The sequence below is a fragment of the Stegastes partitus genome, unplaced genomic scaffold (genome assembly GCF_000690725.1).
Source record: "Stegastes partitus isolate 25-593 unplaced genomic scaffold, Stegastes_partitus-1.0.2 Scaffold9, whole genome shotgun sequence".
NCBI lineage: Eukaryota > Metazoa > Chordata > Actinopteri > Pomacentridae > Stegastes > Stegastes partitus.
The window spans coordinates 562873-579286 of record NW_007577740.1 but is presented as its reverse complement, the minus strand read 5'-3'; the positions used below and the strand labels follow the sequence as shown (position 1 = coordinate 579286).

Here is a 16414-nt window from a genome sequence, read left to right as displayed (position 1 = left end):
TATTATTATTTACTGTCATTTAAACTATTTCATGCATGCCACCACTCACATTAGGCTAGAATTAGAGTCAATAGAGTTGACACTTCCTGATGTACCCAGCTAATCTTTTATGGATACACTAAGACGGCTGTCACAGAATTTTGACTGTACTCAGAAGACAACGACAACTTTAAGACAGAACGCTGAAACTGCAGTATATCTGTCATTTTTGTTAAATAAGATGGTAACATATCAGCCTCTGTCTCTTTTTGACTAAATACTGTTATGTGCCTTCACTTGAGGGTGGTTTATCAGGAAGTGTCCATTCTATTAAGTCTAATTTGGAGTTTTGGATCATATTTTTTTCTGCATGTCCTGTTCAAACTCCCATTATGTCAATGCAACTTTTCTTTTTCTGATTGACACTCACTGACATTGTTGTGCTTTCTTTCTTTCTTTCTTTCTTTCTTTCTTCCACTCGTTCTTTCTGCCTGTGGCTTGGGCTGTAGATTTGGCTGTACAGGGATGTAAGTATCACTGTGGATTCTGTCATTCATGCCCTTCAACCTTTACACCTGTTCACCTATACATACATTTGAGCATCAGCTGTTACATGCATCAAGTCATGACATCTATTTTGAGTTGCTGGGGCCTCTACTGCATGAAAGACTTCCGCTCAGCTTGCATTCCCACTACTCTCCCTTGCATTCCAGTGTGTGCTGTAAAGGCTGCCAGTGCATAGTCCTTATATGTTCTTGCTGCCATTAGGAAAACCTAATCAACAGTTGTAATAGAGCACACTTAGCTTTAGCTATAAAGGTGATGTCAGGTATTTTTAAAATTTCTATTATCATGATGAGACTTTAATGAACATAGACAGTTACTATTTTGCACGGTTGATGTCTTCAATCATGCAAAAGGCTTTTTGCATTTTGAAAATTCATGTAGACATTTGTAGCGCATAGTAGAATAATAATAATAGCAATAATAATAATAGCAATAATAATAATCATAATAAACTTTATTTATACAGCACTTTTCAAAACAAATGTTACAAAGTGCTTTTAAATAAAAAATAAATTAAAAATTAAAATACAATAAGCACACAGACTAATTGATAAAAGCAGAAAGCACACAAATAAAACAGGAAGCTATAGAACATCAAATTTAAAACTTAAATAAAATCAGGAAAAGCTCTCTGATAAAAATGTGTTTTAAGAAGTGACTTAAAAGAGAGCACAGAATTAGTCGACCTGATTTCCTCGGGCAGGTCATTCCAGAGCCTTGGCGCTCGGACTGAAAACACTTTGTCCCCTTTTGTTTTCAGCCGTGCCTCTGGGACAGTTAAAAAACCTTTGCCCGAGGATTGTGAAGAGCGTGGTGGAGAGTACAGTGTTAAAAGGTCGGCAATGTAAATTGGACAGAGACCGTTGAGTGCTTTAAAAGTAATTAATAAAATCTTAAAATCAATCATAGAATGTACTGGCAGCCAATGTAAAAGAGCTAAAACAGGTGTGATGTGCTCATGTTTCCTCTTCCTGGTTCAAAGCCTGGCAGCAGAGTTCTGCACTGTCTGTAATCTGTCCAGGGATTTCTGATTAAGACACGTAGAAAGACTGTTGCATTAGTCCAGATGATAAAAACATGACTGTACAAGTTTTGTGGTGTGTTTTTCAAAGTTCAAGTTAAAATCAAACCAGATGCCGAGATTCCTTGCAGCAGGCTTCATGTTTTTAATATTAAATTAAAATAAAAAGTAGCTAGGATACTGGTCTATAGTTCTGGTGCTGAGATGGATCCAGCCCAGGCTTTTTCAGCAGTGGCGTCACACATGCAGTCTTAAAATAATCAGGGACACAACCAGTATCCAAGGAGCTGTTAAAAACAGAGAGCAAATTGGGTCCAATCGTTTCGATTACCTGTACTGAAAACTTGGTAGGTATCACATCAAGAGGGCTGGAAGACACTCTTGTACGTAAAACCACTTCTAAAAGTTCAGACAGGGTTATTGGATAAAACTGGCTAAAAATTTCTTTTTGTTGGTAAAACCGTCATTAAACGAGGCACTGGGGGTAATCGAGGCTCTGATTGACTCCACCTTATCATTAAAATAAGATTAAAAACATTTCGCAGTCAGCATCTGAATTGGCAGGGACATTAGGAGGAGCTGGGTTCAGCAGGTGATCAACAGTCTTAAATAAAAACCTGGGGTTGTGTTGATTGATAAAAATCTCAGAAAAATAGTGTCGCCTCCATGCTTTTCCCTACAATTAAAAGAAACCCAGAAATCCTTCACAATATTAAAATGCACCTGGAGACCTGATTTCTTCCATCTACGCTCTGCTTTCCTACATTCCCTTTTATGGTTGCGAATGTTGTCATTGATCCATGGCTACTTCTTGTTTGAGGACTTGGTTCTAAGCTTCAGTGGAGCAATGACGTCAAGGGTGGATAAGCAGGCGGAATTAAAATGATTGGCCAGATGATTGGTGTCGGCATGTTCGGCTGTTTGTCGGCAGTTACTATTAAAAAGTGTGCACAACTCTGCTGCGCTGTTTTCATTAAAAATGCAGGTACTCCAGGAGCGTGGTGTCCTTGTATTAAAAAGTGGACATTCACTGTTAAAATCTATACATTTGTGATGACTGTGGTGTTGTTTTTTCAGGGATACCAGAGGCCCAGTCACTACATTGCTACTCAGGGTAAGATGCTACAATGTTGTCAAATACATGCTAAAATACACGTTCTGTATAACTGTTGTTTTACAGGATGTTAATATCAAGACCCTTTCATCATGCTTTTGGCATACTTTTAGCAATAAAAAGTCACAAAAGTATTGTGTGTCTGTGTGTAGGTCCTGTTCATGAGACAGTGTATGACTTCTGGAGGATGGTGTGGCAGGAACAGTCAGCCTGCATCGTGATGGTAACCAATCTGGTGGAGGTTGGAAGGGTAAGTTGTTCTCTTACTTCTTTCTGTTTTCTGCTGTGCAGTTCAGCTGTGTTAGTCATTTCCCTAGCGCTTAGCTGTTTTTATTTTAAGTACTTAGTAGACATTATCCAAACCTTTTAAACAATTTCTCGATTTGAGCATTTGACAATGTACTTACAAGTGGCTTTACAACTATCTGTTAATTAAAAGCTTGGTAAGAAAATCATCTCAAAGTGTTGTAAAGTGTCCCTGTATATTCTTCAAACATGTGAATATTTGATCGTTCTGGTCTGTAAAAATAATGTGCATTATGTTTTATTGATTATAAAGTACAACTTTTTTTTTTATATATGAAATGCTTTGCCACCCACTTGATTCAGACCTCAAAACCTTTTTTATTACCTTGTCTTAATTTTTTGTGTTCCTCAGGTCAAGTGCTATAAGTATTGGCCAGATGATGCTGAAGTGTACGGAGACTTCAAGGTGACTTTCGTAGAGGTTGAACCTCTTGCTGAATATGTGGTTCGCACATTTACGTTGGAGAGGGTGAGTAGTAGCTAATCTCATCAAAATCTTTTTTTGTTACCATGTCACATGTAGTCTTTAATGTTTTGTATTTATTTTGTATTTAACATTGTTTTAATTAGTACAAAATACTCAACTGTAGCTATAAATGTCTGATTTACTGGCCAGTTAACGGTACACTTGTCTCCTCGTCTTTGCTGCTTCAGTGAGCTCTACACTAATACGTCTGAGTCATATTCGTGGAGAGAACATATTGATAGAAATGGGAACATGCTATCGAACATGAAGTTTTACTAAAAGATGTTTATCTTTGTGCAGCGTGGTTTCAATGAAGTCCGGGAAGTCAAGCAATTCCACTTCACAGGCTGGCCTGATCACGGAGTTCCGTACCATGCCACAGGACTACTTTCCTTCATCCGCAGAGTAAAAATCTCCAATCCACCCTCTGCAGGACCAATTGTGGTCCACTGCAGGTATGAAAATATGTACAGGCACACTTTTATATACTCTGTGCCACATTATTAACATACATCCATACATCTGAAATAAACATGCCTAATTTTTTTTTTCCCCTAATTAAAGTCATAAGAATGATTTGTAAAACACATATGTCTCCGTGTCTTTCTCTCTGCAGTGCTGGAGCAGGACGTACAGGCTGTTTCATAGTCATCGACATCATGCTGGACATGGCAGAGCGAGAAGGCGTGGTCGACATCTACAACTGTGTCAAGGCGCTTCGCTCCAGGAGGATCAACATGGTACAGACTGAGGTGACTGCATTACCCATCCTCCATCTGCATCCACCTCCGAGAGTAGACATAGTAATCCCACACCTTTACACTCAGCCATTAGCGTGGTACAGGCTGAGTTACTATATGTAGTCATCAATCAACCACACAATCATGAAAATGTCACCTCATTCTATTTAAAATACAAGTTGTGTCCTAAAATGTGTGCTCTGTAATGGCCAATTCATAATATTTTTTTTCTTTCAGAGTGAAAAACGCTTTTCTTAAATTGGAAAATAACTTGAAGAACAACATTGTGTTGCACAGTAATGCATGCTACTAAACTGCTAAACTGTACTTGAAGGAAGCACATTCATTACTCACTGCTTGAATGGAACTGATTGGACTGATAATAGTTTGTGTAGAAGTAGATACTGACAGTTTCATACAACAGTTAAATACTAAACAAAATGTAGAATAAAATCTGCATTAGGAACAGTCAGTGGAATATAGTTGTATTGTTTGCAATGCAACAGGTAAATACTAAACAAAACATGAAGAGTGAAATCTGCATTAGGAACAGTCAAACTTTTAGGTTCAAATTATAGTGACCTATATTACAGCTGTTCTCCTCCTTAATGCTCTTTTAATTATGAAATTTCAAACAGCATGGAGTTTCTATACATTGTTTCTCTAGAAACATGCCAAAAATCATCATTCTCATCAGGCATGAAATATCAAGCACTGCAACAAGAACATGGCATCATTCTATTTTGAGAATGAATTTTGTGTTTGATTGTATTCAATGTAGGTAAAGACAAGTTTAATATAGTACTGTTCATACTTGGGTTCAGCTTACCGAGGAAACTAGCTTCTTCTCTGTCTCTTTCAGACTTATGGGAAGATGCAAGCTTTATTTGAGAAGGTGCTGTGTTCCAGAAATTTAGATACATAATACTTTGAGAGTATATATATATATTTTTAGATGAAGTTGCACCACAAGCTTGTAACTTTGTCAGAATGAAGCTCCATACATTCCCACACGTTTTGTCCAGGTTGTAGTCTTGCTCATAATTTTCAGAGTAAATATTTGCATCATAAAATGTCTACAGAATTACTCTGTAGCATCGTAGCAATAACACTTTATGTCTTGTGTCTTATAGAAAGCACAATTACAGACATTTACAAAAACAAAATTCTGTCTGTGCCTCCTCATTAAATTGAAGCTCCCATCATTTGCCAGAAAAATCAAAAAATACAGTTTTCCTATTCAGCCAATCCTCAGCAGTCATCATCTCATCTCATTCATGCCTCCATGTCCCATCAGTCTTCCCTCACACACAGTGTCTGCATACTCACTTTCATATCGTATCACAGCCGTTTCTTATCCATGTGACAAGTAGTGTATGTTTTATTGTTTACAAAGATCTTTGTCCAAAAGCGAAATATGTGTATATGTATGTATATATATATATGATATTATGTTTGTCTCAAATCATGTTCTCAGGAGCAGTATATATTCATCCATGACGCCATCCTTGAGGCTTGTCTATGTGGAGAAACAGCCATACCAGTCTGCGAGTTCAAAGCGGCTTTTTATGAGCTGATCCGCATAGATTCCCAGACCAACTCATCCCATCTGAAGGATGAGTTCCAGGTAAAGCTTGATTGTAATCTGTTACTTTTACCTTGAAATGGCAGTCACTCCAAATCTTCTTGTAACTTTTTAGACGGCTGATGTAAAAAGTTTTTGTTTTTTTTTCTCTCAGAACAACAGCTACTGTGGTCTGCTTGATTTTATATCAGTTCCAATAAATTGTAGGATTTTTTTTACAGCACAAAACAAATACACAATTGTCAGTACTCCTCTGCTGTTCATTCCAAGTATTCTGCAAACAATTAGAGACCAACTAAGTTTTTTTTTTTTTTTTTAATTAGGGTTAGCTGGATGAGTATCTACTTTATCCAGTTTTTTAAAAAAAAATAAAATGGCCATATTTTTGTTAAACAATGAGCTTCTGAATTCATTTTTGGCTTTCCTCAAAACTTCTGAAGTTTAGCATTTAACTTTGTCCTTTAGCTACAGCCTAGAAACAACAAGTAGAGCGATGAAATGTTAACATTGACAAGAAAGGTTTATCTGTGCAGGTAAACTTGTCATTTTCCTGTAAACAAAGTTTCTGTTTACATTCCGTGTTACTCACCAAAAGGGAGATCTCATTTCTCTTCTAAAACAATTCACAGAGCCATTTTTTTGTAGTATTTTAACTCCAGTATTGTTTACTTGCCTGCCGTTTTCCTCTTGTTTGTGAAACCCACTTGTAAAACCTTATAAAACTAGCAATGTTTCCATAGTGCTGATATCGGTCAAAAACTCCACAGGGTGCCTGTAGCGTACCAGCAACCCAACATTTTAAATGAACAACGGTGTTGCGTTTTGGATTTCCATCTCCATGAGGCCCATCTTTAAATCTAAACTTGTATGTTATTTGTTTCCCTTTCTGTCCAGACATTAAACTCAGTGACACCCCAGCCTCAGCCAGAAGACTGCAGCATTGCATTGTTGCCTAGAAACCAAGACAAGAACCGCTTTATGGATGGCCTACCTCCTGATAGATGCTTACCCTTCCTTATTACAATAGATGGAGAAAGCAGCAACTACATCAATGCTGCTCTGATGGATGTAAGTTAGTAACATATTATATGTACATACAGCAAGGTTGTGTTATTTTCAACGAATCAAGCTAGAGTAGTTTGGGACATTTCACATTGTGTGTGTTCTTTTTTGATGAGTATGTGTGAAAATCGCTTTTTAGATTAGTAAATGTGTTGCTTCCAACATGCAATGTGAAAGTTTTCAAAAACTCGTTATGTCTGTTGTCCCAAACTGCAGTCACATATTTGTTGAAAATGGTACAGACTTTTTAGAGGGTGTACAAGATTAATGATAAGGAGAAACATATGTGCATTTTATACAGACAACACTCACTTACACAAATGCGTGCGCACACACACACACACACACACACACACACACACGGACAGACTCCCCTCCCTGTTTGTGTGATGCTGTGTTTGTGGTTTTAGCAGCAGAAGGCTAGAGACAAATCCAGGTTCTGAAAAGACCACTAGCTTTTCTGACCACCACTCAAGCATTTCTTATATTGGTGACAGTTGACACAGCCTTAACGTGTTGCCCATGTACCATGACTTAAAAAACATAGTCACTGAGTCAACAGAATTTTGAAGGTAAGATAGCGATATCTGGTCATTCTCAGTCATAATTAGAAGTTAATGTTTATTAGCAGCTCTGGTAATAAATAAATAAATAAATAAATATTGGAGACATTAGAGAGGGAAGTAAAGATAGTAAGGGGTGGGCTGGAGATATGTGAGTAATTTCATAATAATGTTTGAAATACAAAATGTAATATTTGCATGGTGTGGAAAGAAACCTGGCTTTTCTCCAACAAAACACTGTAGTTGCTGTTAAATTTATAGAATTCAATCAAGTTTTAAGAGTTTACCTTTAAAGTTTAGTTACTCACCTTTGGCCTCTCTCTAACCAAGCTGTCAGAAGAGTTCCAGGTAATGGGATTTCACTTCAAATCTCTAATACTGGATTTGTTTCATGGCTTCAGTGTTGTTCTGCCACCAGGTTCATGTTTATCAATACCATTTACATCCTAAGTCCTAAACCTGACCCTGACCCTGACCCTGACATTAGATTGTCCCCATAATGACAATGCCTCAGTCACCAAAGTCATTCACACCTATGTCACATATTTGGCTGTACATTTTCATTTAGTATGAATTGGGCTCAGTTCACATTCAGTTCAGTCAGTTCAGTATGTCAGTGGGAACTTGAGTTTTTTTCCCCCCTCCTTAATGTTTTAACTAACACAGCTGAACTTTAGCTTCCTGAACTAACTGAATATGGAGTTAATTTAGCCCTTAAATGTAGATGTAGATGTTCTGGATGTATATTTGATTTGTATCTGCATGCTCCTGACCGTCACTGTTTATAGGTCCACTGCATGATCACCTGACCAAACATAACGTCTTAAGTATGCTTTCTTTGTCATATCTGACAAACTGTCCCACTCTGCTCTCCTGTTTTTGTTCAAATGTGTGTGTGTGTATGAAAGAGAGAAAGACTGACGTACTATAATAAAGATAAGGATAAAGATGTTTCACTCAAGGATGTCTTTTAAAAGCATGGCGTTAAGCTCCTGGATTATTATCATTATATTACTGTTAACTATTGTTTGTTGACAAAGTGACTCATATTTGGATAAAATACCTTATATCACTTTTGTTATCTCTTCTCTGCAGAGCTACAGACAGCCTGCTGCATTCATCGTTACCCAGCATCCTTTGCCTAACACTGTCAAAGACTTTTGGCGTCTAGTTTACGACTATGGATGTACCAGTCTGGTGATGCTGAATGAGATCGACCTGGCTCAGGTAATGCCGCTGTATTATAACTTCATAATTTCATGCTATTAAATTATCATGTGCTCTGAGAAGCATTTTTCGTCCATGCACATTTTTACCCAACATCAATAAACATAGCATTATAACTTTTATTAGCTTTATTTTACTTTAAGCATACATCTATTTTACATTATAAAACAAGAACAAGTACACCCCTGTACAATGTTACATTGACGGTGGGGCCTTGGACCTGCTGTGTGCAGACACCAGGATGCATATTACTTAATTATTGTCATTTTCTTGTACTTTCTATATTTTTGGATGCTGCTGTGGCGTGTAAATTTCCCCCAATGGGGGATCAATAAAAAAGTATTCTATTCTAAAGTATTCTATAAATGCCAATCAATTTGAAATTGTATTTCCTCTCAATAGTTGCATTATTTCTCATAGACTGTTTCCTCATATGAACAATCAAAAACAAATACTTTTGAAAGACTATATTAAAAATTTCGGTCGCAGAGTTGAAACTCAGTGTAACAAAAGTGAATACACCTGTGATCACTGACACAAGTTACGAAACCTATGATCACTCAAACAGAACTGAATACCTGCCATTTCCAATCAGCCTAATCACATGAGCATAGTTTTGAAATTACCTGTGATCACCAGAATCTTCTTAGTTTTGGACCTATGAGCTGTGTCTGTCTGCATCATGACTTCATATAGGAAAGAATGGCCTGAAAAATCTGATTGCAAGACTTCACAAAGCTAGAGAAAAGAAGATGATACAGGAAGATCAGTGGCTACCTAAAAATCAATGCAAACGGAGTTGCAACACTAATTAGATTTTATATAGAATGAGTCTAAGTATCAAATTTGCAGTCCTCCTAAAATGTGCTACTTGCACTATGTAGCTCTGAAAAACAGCTGGGCAAGCGCTTCAGTCTTAGTACAGGGGTTATCAGTGGACATCAGAGTTTATGTGAGCGCTGATGATGTGAAAGGCAGCTCATAATGTCTGCATCTATGGACAGCATCCAGAAGAAAATTCTTGTGTTCCTTTTTTTTTTTTTTTTTTTTTTTTTTTAAATGCAAGGTGAAACTTTGGAAAATACCACGAAAAGAAGCCTGATGAATATTGGAAGCACACTCTTTAGTCCTTAATAGATTAGTTTGGCTCAGATGGGATCCAGCCTGTTTGGTGTGAACCTGGTCAAGACAACCACAGTGAATGTATAGTTCTGACAGTAAAGCACAGAAGTGGGAGTGTGATAATATAAAGCTGCATGAGAACAAAAGGTGTTGGTGGGAAAACATTTACAGATGGCACCATGAGTGTCTGTAGATACGCCAAAATACTGCCTGACAGGATGACACTCTGCAGAAACTTGGCAGAAAAGGAACATTCCAAAATCATAATAATGCAAAGCACACTGCCAAGAGTTTCTAAACAAAAAAAAAATTGAAAACTATGACCTGGCCAAGTGTGTTGCCTGACATGAGTCCAATAGAACACTGTTGGGGTATTTTAAAGAGAAAGGTAGAGGAGCACAACCCCTCCAGCAAAGAGCATCCATCCATCCATTTTCTTACGCTTATCTGGGGTTGGGTCACGAACACAGCAGGCGAAGCAGGTCATTCAGTGACATTCCACGTCACCACAACCAGTCTATGGTTCCCCTGTTTCGGGCGAGTTGGTGGCTTTCCTATTTTCGATCTTCATCAGGAGTCTTTGAATCACTCTTTGTCTGGTCCCTCCCCCAGGACCAGGCTGCCTTGCTTTGTTTTTTGTTTCAGCAAAGAGCACCAAAAATTTAAAAAAAAAAGAAAGAAAAAGAAAAAAACTGTCTAAAGAATGACTGAACATCTCCCTTAACAAATTTGTAAAACACTGATGTCCTCCATGTTGAGGAGGATTCAGTCTGTCATCAAAAATAGAGGTGAACATATCAAGTATTTTAAAAAGATTTAAATCTCAGTAGTGTAAGCTGCAACACCTTTTGTTCTTACTGTGAGGCCTGTATTTTTTTTTTGTAGTCAATCTATATAGTGTTAACTGTTCAGCTGAGAAGTAATGCAATAACTACAATGTGATACAATTTTGTATATATTTTTGTACACACAGCAGGCAATCTACACTGACAGTTGTAGCTGAAAGTAATGAACAAGAGAGTTTGTAATATTTTAAACTTAAACTCACCTAAAGCTGCTAAGGAAAATCCCCTACACACAGGAAATACTTATATGATTATATCTGTAGACGGAAAGCAACCATTGTAATTCTGAAAAAGAAACAAATTGCCAAACAGGCTAAAATTGGTTTGAAATGTCGAACTCCAGCATCAACTTCATAACAAGTCAGCACATGAGAAGGAACTTTACTGCCTACCAGTGGATCATTGTCTTTAGTACACCAAGATCTAAAATATGTACAAAGCATATACCTATAATGAACAAATAATAGTACGAAAAATGCTTAAACATTTGACCATTTATTTCTGTCCATCTTTGTGAAAGTCCATCGTTGTTCTTTACCAACAATGTTGTTCTAAACACACTGTTTCTACTTAGGGTTGTCCTCAGTACTGGCCAGAGGAGGGCATGCTGCGTTACGGTCCAGTCCAGGTGGAATGTATGTCCTGCTCGATGGACTGCGATGTTATTAGTAGACTCTTTAGAGTCTGCAATCTGACCAGGGTTAGTACACACATTTATACTGTCTTGTCATCATGTAGTTTCTGTGCATTTACCCATTTGCTATTTCCCTGCTGTTCCAGTCTCTTTTACAGTTTATTCAACACAAAGGTGGTATAGGTATATATTCTGCAGTCATCCTAATAATGAATCTAACCACAAACTAACATCTTATGAGTAGAATCAGATTAATCTTCCTCTGGTACATCTCTCAGCACAACTCTGGTTCTCTGATGTTATTTTTTGACAAGGTTGCTGTTTGTCTTAATCAGTTCCTCTAAGTCCCTGCTGTTTGATCTTTCAGCCTCAGGAAGGCTACCTGATGGTTCGTCAGTTCCAGTACCTGGGTTGGGCGGGGCATAGAGAAGTCCCCGCTTCCAAGCGCTCCTTCCTCAAACTGATCCTTCAGGTCGATCAATGGCAACGTGAGGGAGAGGAGGGAGAGGGCAGAACCATTGTACATTGCTTGTGAGTGCACACAGAGCATAGCAAACATACAGTCTCTTCTTTTTTTAGTGTGTCTGTAGAAGTGTTGAGTGTCAAGAATGTGCGTTGTTTGTTAAGGGTTCATTTAGCAGTGGTCCAAAAACATCTTTAATCAATTTGAGAAATGGTGCACCAGTTGGTAATAATCACAAAAATGTTAATAGTTCATGAATCTCACTCAGAGTGACACGTCTCTTCTTCCAGGACGAATGAAGAGTCTGATGATGCTTAGAAGTTGCTGACAAAGTGAAAAGTGAACCATTGGAAAAGAAGGAATCATTCTAAAATGATCGGGCTGATTTTGTAGGATTATTGAAAATAAGAAATTATTTTAAAAAAAGCTAAAACCTTTTTTTTTTAGAAAGGCCTGCATGTCAGCACACTCTTTGTCTTTTAAATAAAATAAAAAACTAAGCAAATCTCCGTGTCCCCAAGAACATTTGAATCAGTGTAAATGATGTTCTTTTAGCCAGACTTCTCTGGTAGAGTAGTCATGAAAAATTAAAACAAGTTTTCCTTTTGTAGCAAGGAGCAAAAAAAAAGTATACCGTGATAAGCATGCATTCATTTGCCTTACTTCACATCACATTTCCTGTGATGCGACTTTTGTGCATGTCAGCATCACACTGTCGATACTGAATATATTGTGCAGTTTTGAAATGGAATATGAAATTGTGCATTTTGTCTTGATCTCTGCGTTGCTTTGTGTTTGTAGAAATGGAGGTGGGCGTAGTGGAGTATTCTGTGCCAGCAGTATTGTGTGTGAGATGGCCAAGAGACAGAGTGTGGTTGATGTCTTTCACGCTGTAAAAACCTTGAGGAACAGCAAACCCAACATGGTGGATACTCCAGTGAGTTACCCTCATTTTAAGTATTTAACCCTCTAAGCCGCAAGCACTTCTTTTCTTATGCCGTTATTTGTTTTTTATTTACTCCTGTCACATTTTTACACAATGTGGACTAATTTTTGACTGCAATAATAAAGTCCAGCACCTCTATGGGAGCTGCAGTTTGTTTTTATTCTTGTCTTTTCTCTGTTACACTCACTCATGTTGTTAATCTAGATATGAAATCATACAAGTGTTAGCCAAACTCTGAATGTGTGGCCATGCAGATCTTAATGTTTGTGTCCGTCTACAGGAGCAGTATAGGTTCTGCTACGACCTGGCATTGGAGTTCATCGAGTCGTCCTAAGCCAAGGACAGGAGAGGAGAAGGTGAAGAAGAGCTGGAGAACATCTGTTCACTTCTTGTGTGTTTGACCCTTTGCTTGGTCCCGACTCCCTTCTTTGGTGGCCGTTCTGTAGCATCCATTTTACATCCCTACAAATGGTGCAAGTGAATTTGGCTCCTTGTACAGTGATGTTAAACAAAGGGAAATGTTTAGACTTTTAACAGGAAGTGTGGTGAAGAGGAGTGCAGCAGAGGAGGAGATGCTACTCCCGTTACTCCTTTATTCTTATTGTACAGCTTTTGAGTGCCAGCGGGCCCCTGTATGTTTTGGGCCCCATTGAAACATTTAGCCTCTCACCACAGCTCCCCTGGACTTAATGCTTTGTGCTGTTTCAGCTGCAGTACTCAATGTGCACTGTAGATGTCTCCCTTCCCCTTGCAAGCTGCTACCACAGCTTTTGATAAAACGCAAATTAAGGTTATCATTGGCCCCACATTCCTGCTCTCGTGCTAATTTAACAGTGTTGGGCATCTCATCATGGTGATGTTTGAATATTTGCAGCCAGTACTTTTGTATAAGAACAAGAAACTCTGTGAATGCTTCTGTTTCTACTCAGTGTTTCCTCATCTTGTTTTCCTGCTCATTTCATTGAACTCTGAGTCAGAACATTGTTATGTATCGTTGTTATGTACTCAGTAGTCACTTTGAACCCATTTTACATTGGTTACACACAGCTCATGGTCAGATTACGGAATAGAGACAAAGAAAATAATCTGTCATAAGTTTGGCTCTTAAATAAAGTAGTCTCCGAGAAGAACACTGACAATGAGACAAAACAAAAGGGAGAGTTTACATTGGGAGTATTAGGCTTTTAGAATTTTTATTATATCATGAAGTGGCAACTTGAAAAACGTTACGTAGGATTTTCACTCAAATGTATTTGTGTTCTGTATCATTGTTTCTGTTTTCTGCACTCATTGTGAGCTGCTGAGTTTATTTTTTTCTGGTTGCTTTTGTAGTATCATGTACCGATCTACTGGATAGAAGTTTTGAAGTCCTCTTTGTAGCCCAAATTGTAAAATGGAACACCTGTTCATCCATGTGACATTAGCCTAATCATGTTTGTTTCAGGGCTGGGCCCAATGCACTTTCAATTCAGCCAATTCACGAAATATCCTTCAAAAAATATCAACAGCTTTTGAAAACAACAAAATCAGCTCATTTACTTTTAGCAAAGACTGAGATTTAACATTTTTTCTCAAGAAAGATAAATTACAGTTTCCATTTAGGGCTTGGATAGAATTGGAAGTGAACTGACCCCAGGCTTCATTTGTTTTGTGCACTGGTGGCCAACACTTTTGTTTTAATATTATTTTGTAGCTGATGTTTATTCATAAGCCAAAGACTTTTTGTAAATATATCTATATGGATAAAGCACATTGTTTGTATTTATTGTTTGTTTACTTGCATTGCTTGTAAGAACAATCATTTTTCATTCCATGTTTACTCTACCACCAGCGTTTCTTAAACCGCACGTTGGGACACAAAATGGACTGCAAGTCTGTTTGTTGTGGAGCCTCAGAGGGTTAGTATGATGTACTGAGCCCATACGTGGTCCCCCTACATCTGGTCAATTTGGGTCCATGAAGAGGAGTTTAAGAATCCCTGATTGAAGCTGTATATTAAAGCATTAGAGGTAGATTTTCAGTATTTAGGTGGAATTCTGTAGTATTGTCTTTGTTTTCACTTAATGAATCTCTGTGACGTTAATGTGGTTTATTTGTGTAACAGCCCATTGCTCTGTTCGTGGTCAGTAGAACATCAGTGCATGTATATGCACAAAGTATTTTGGATAATAGCTCCTATCCCTCTTAACGTCTTAGTGGGGATAAGCTGTTTATCTTCATCCTCATATCCTGTTCACCATTATCCCTGAATACACACTGACTCAGTGGTGCAACCAGGCTTAGTGAGTGGAACATGCAGGACTGTGATACAAAAACATTTATTGTGCCTAATCATTTAACAGCATCTTTGATCGCAACCAGGGCCTTGTTAAATGCGTTCTCATGGACGATCAGTGTTTCAAACACCTTTTGGACCATGGTTCATTGTGTTTTATTCATTAGAGTGCATCTTATAAGGTTTTACGAGCTTACCGAATACCAGATGTGTTTCTATTTGAGCACAAACTGATTCAGAAAAAAACTTTATTGTAAATAAAATGCCGTATGCTTCGTTTAGTTGGAGCAAGAACAGCCCTACTCCTAAGTATGTTATTGTAAATAGACTATCATGAGTACTCTAAAAAGCTCTATTGTTGGATGAACAGTAGAGATGTAGATGATGGATGCAATGTCAGAACATTAGTTCTGTTGTAGATAAAAAGTCACAGATTGTACTCCTGGAGGATTCAACTTCAATTATTGCCAGATGGTAGTTTTCACTGAATACAGAACAGTATTCTGTTGGTGGAACATCAACTTTCAGTTTCATTTCTCCAGATTTCTGTTCTGACCCAAAGAAGGGAAAGAAAATTCAGAGGCTGTAATGTAATTTGTTGTACCTTCAGTGATAATGGGGTTTACCAGTTGGACTAAACAAATGGCCATCTCACATGAGAGTGACAGGGGTGTGAACATAAAGTAACTACAGGATGGAAACCCACCTAACTACACTCTGAAGGGAAAACTAAGGAAAAAATCCTCAGATATCTGTAATTGGTCCTTACTGAATCTGAAGGCCCTGAAGTTTACTGAATGAAGCTGGATAAGAGGCCAGTCTGAGTATAGAATTGATATTCATGGTTCATAATTATTCTTGTCTGTAATGTTTGGCTTCTTTGCTGTAATAAAGACCACTTCTTTAATTAAAAGTGCTGGAAAAGTTATTTTGTTGGTCCATTATTAAACACACAGGAGGCTGGGATGGAGGAGTAAACATTCTACCACTGGTAGTTTCTGATATCTTTAACTGAGCTGTTCTGATCCAAAATAAAATTCACACTCTTACCTTTAAACACACCCAGAGTCCACATACACACTTACCTTATGCTGCTTGGTCCTCCTTTCAGGACTGTGATGGTGTATAAGTGATGACAACACATAAAAGTTATTGTGGCACTGTTCAGGGTGAGAGCATTTTACACAGATTGTTCTCTTATGTTCTTGCATTTACTAGTAATTCCTTTGCTGTGTGAAAACGTAACAAAGGATGAGACAATGAGTGACAGTAAATGTAGAACATACTAAAAGAAAGAACTAACAGTATGTGATTTGGAGCACAGCCTCAGTTACCAAAATGCATCTCAAGGGAAGAGGAGGCTGCCCAGCTGTATCCTCGCTGCAGTCCTTCCACACATATGCCATATAAAAGAAGTTTGACACACAGCTGGAGGATACATGTCAAGAGCAGGACTACCAAATGTGTGTACATGATATTCAGTTGAAAACAGTAGTTAA

At 37.9% G+C, this 16414-nt stretch overlaps 1 protein-coding gene across 4 annotated transcripts in view; it reads left to right on the top strand.

Annotated features, from left to right (window-relative positions):
• ptprk (protein tyrosine phosphatase receptor type K) overlaps positions 1-15843 on the top strand; it is a 118256-nt gene extending 102413 nt beyond the window's left edge. For all 4 annotated transcript variants that reach the window (XM_008284533.1, XM_008284525.1, XM_008284516.1 and 1 more), the window contains 12 exons: positions 2645-2681; positions 2834-2931; positions 3340-3456; positions 3754-3908; positions 4070-4205; positions 5671-5820; positions 6673-6846; positions 8499-8630; positions 11172-11297; positions 11599-11762; positions 12496-12631; positions 12921-15843. In XM_008284533.1, coding sequence (XP_008282755.1) covers positions 2645-2681; positions 2834-2931; positions 3340-3456; positions 3754-3908; positions 4070-4205; positions 5671-5820; positions 6673-6846; positions 8499-8630; positions 11172-11297; positions 11599-11762; positions 12496-12631; positions 12921-12974 — 1479 coding nt within the window. In that variant the 3' untranslated portion in view covers positions 12975-15843. The remainder of the gene's footprint in view (positions 1-2644; positions 2682-2833; positions 2932-3339; positions 3457-3753; positions 3909-4069; positions 4206-5670; positions 5821-6672; positions 6847-8498; positions 8631-11171; positions 11298-11598; positions 11763-12495; positions 12632-12920) is intronic.
• Positions 15844-16414: the final 571 nt, after the last annotated feature.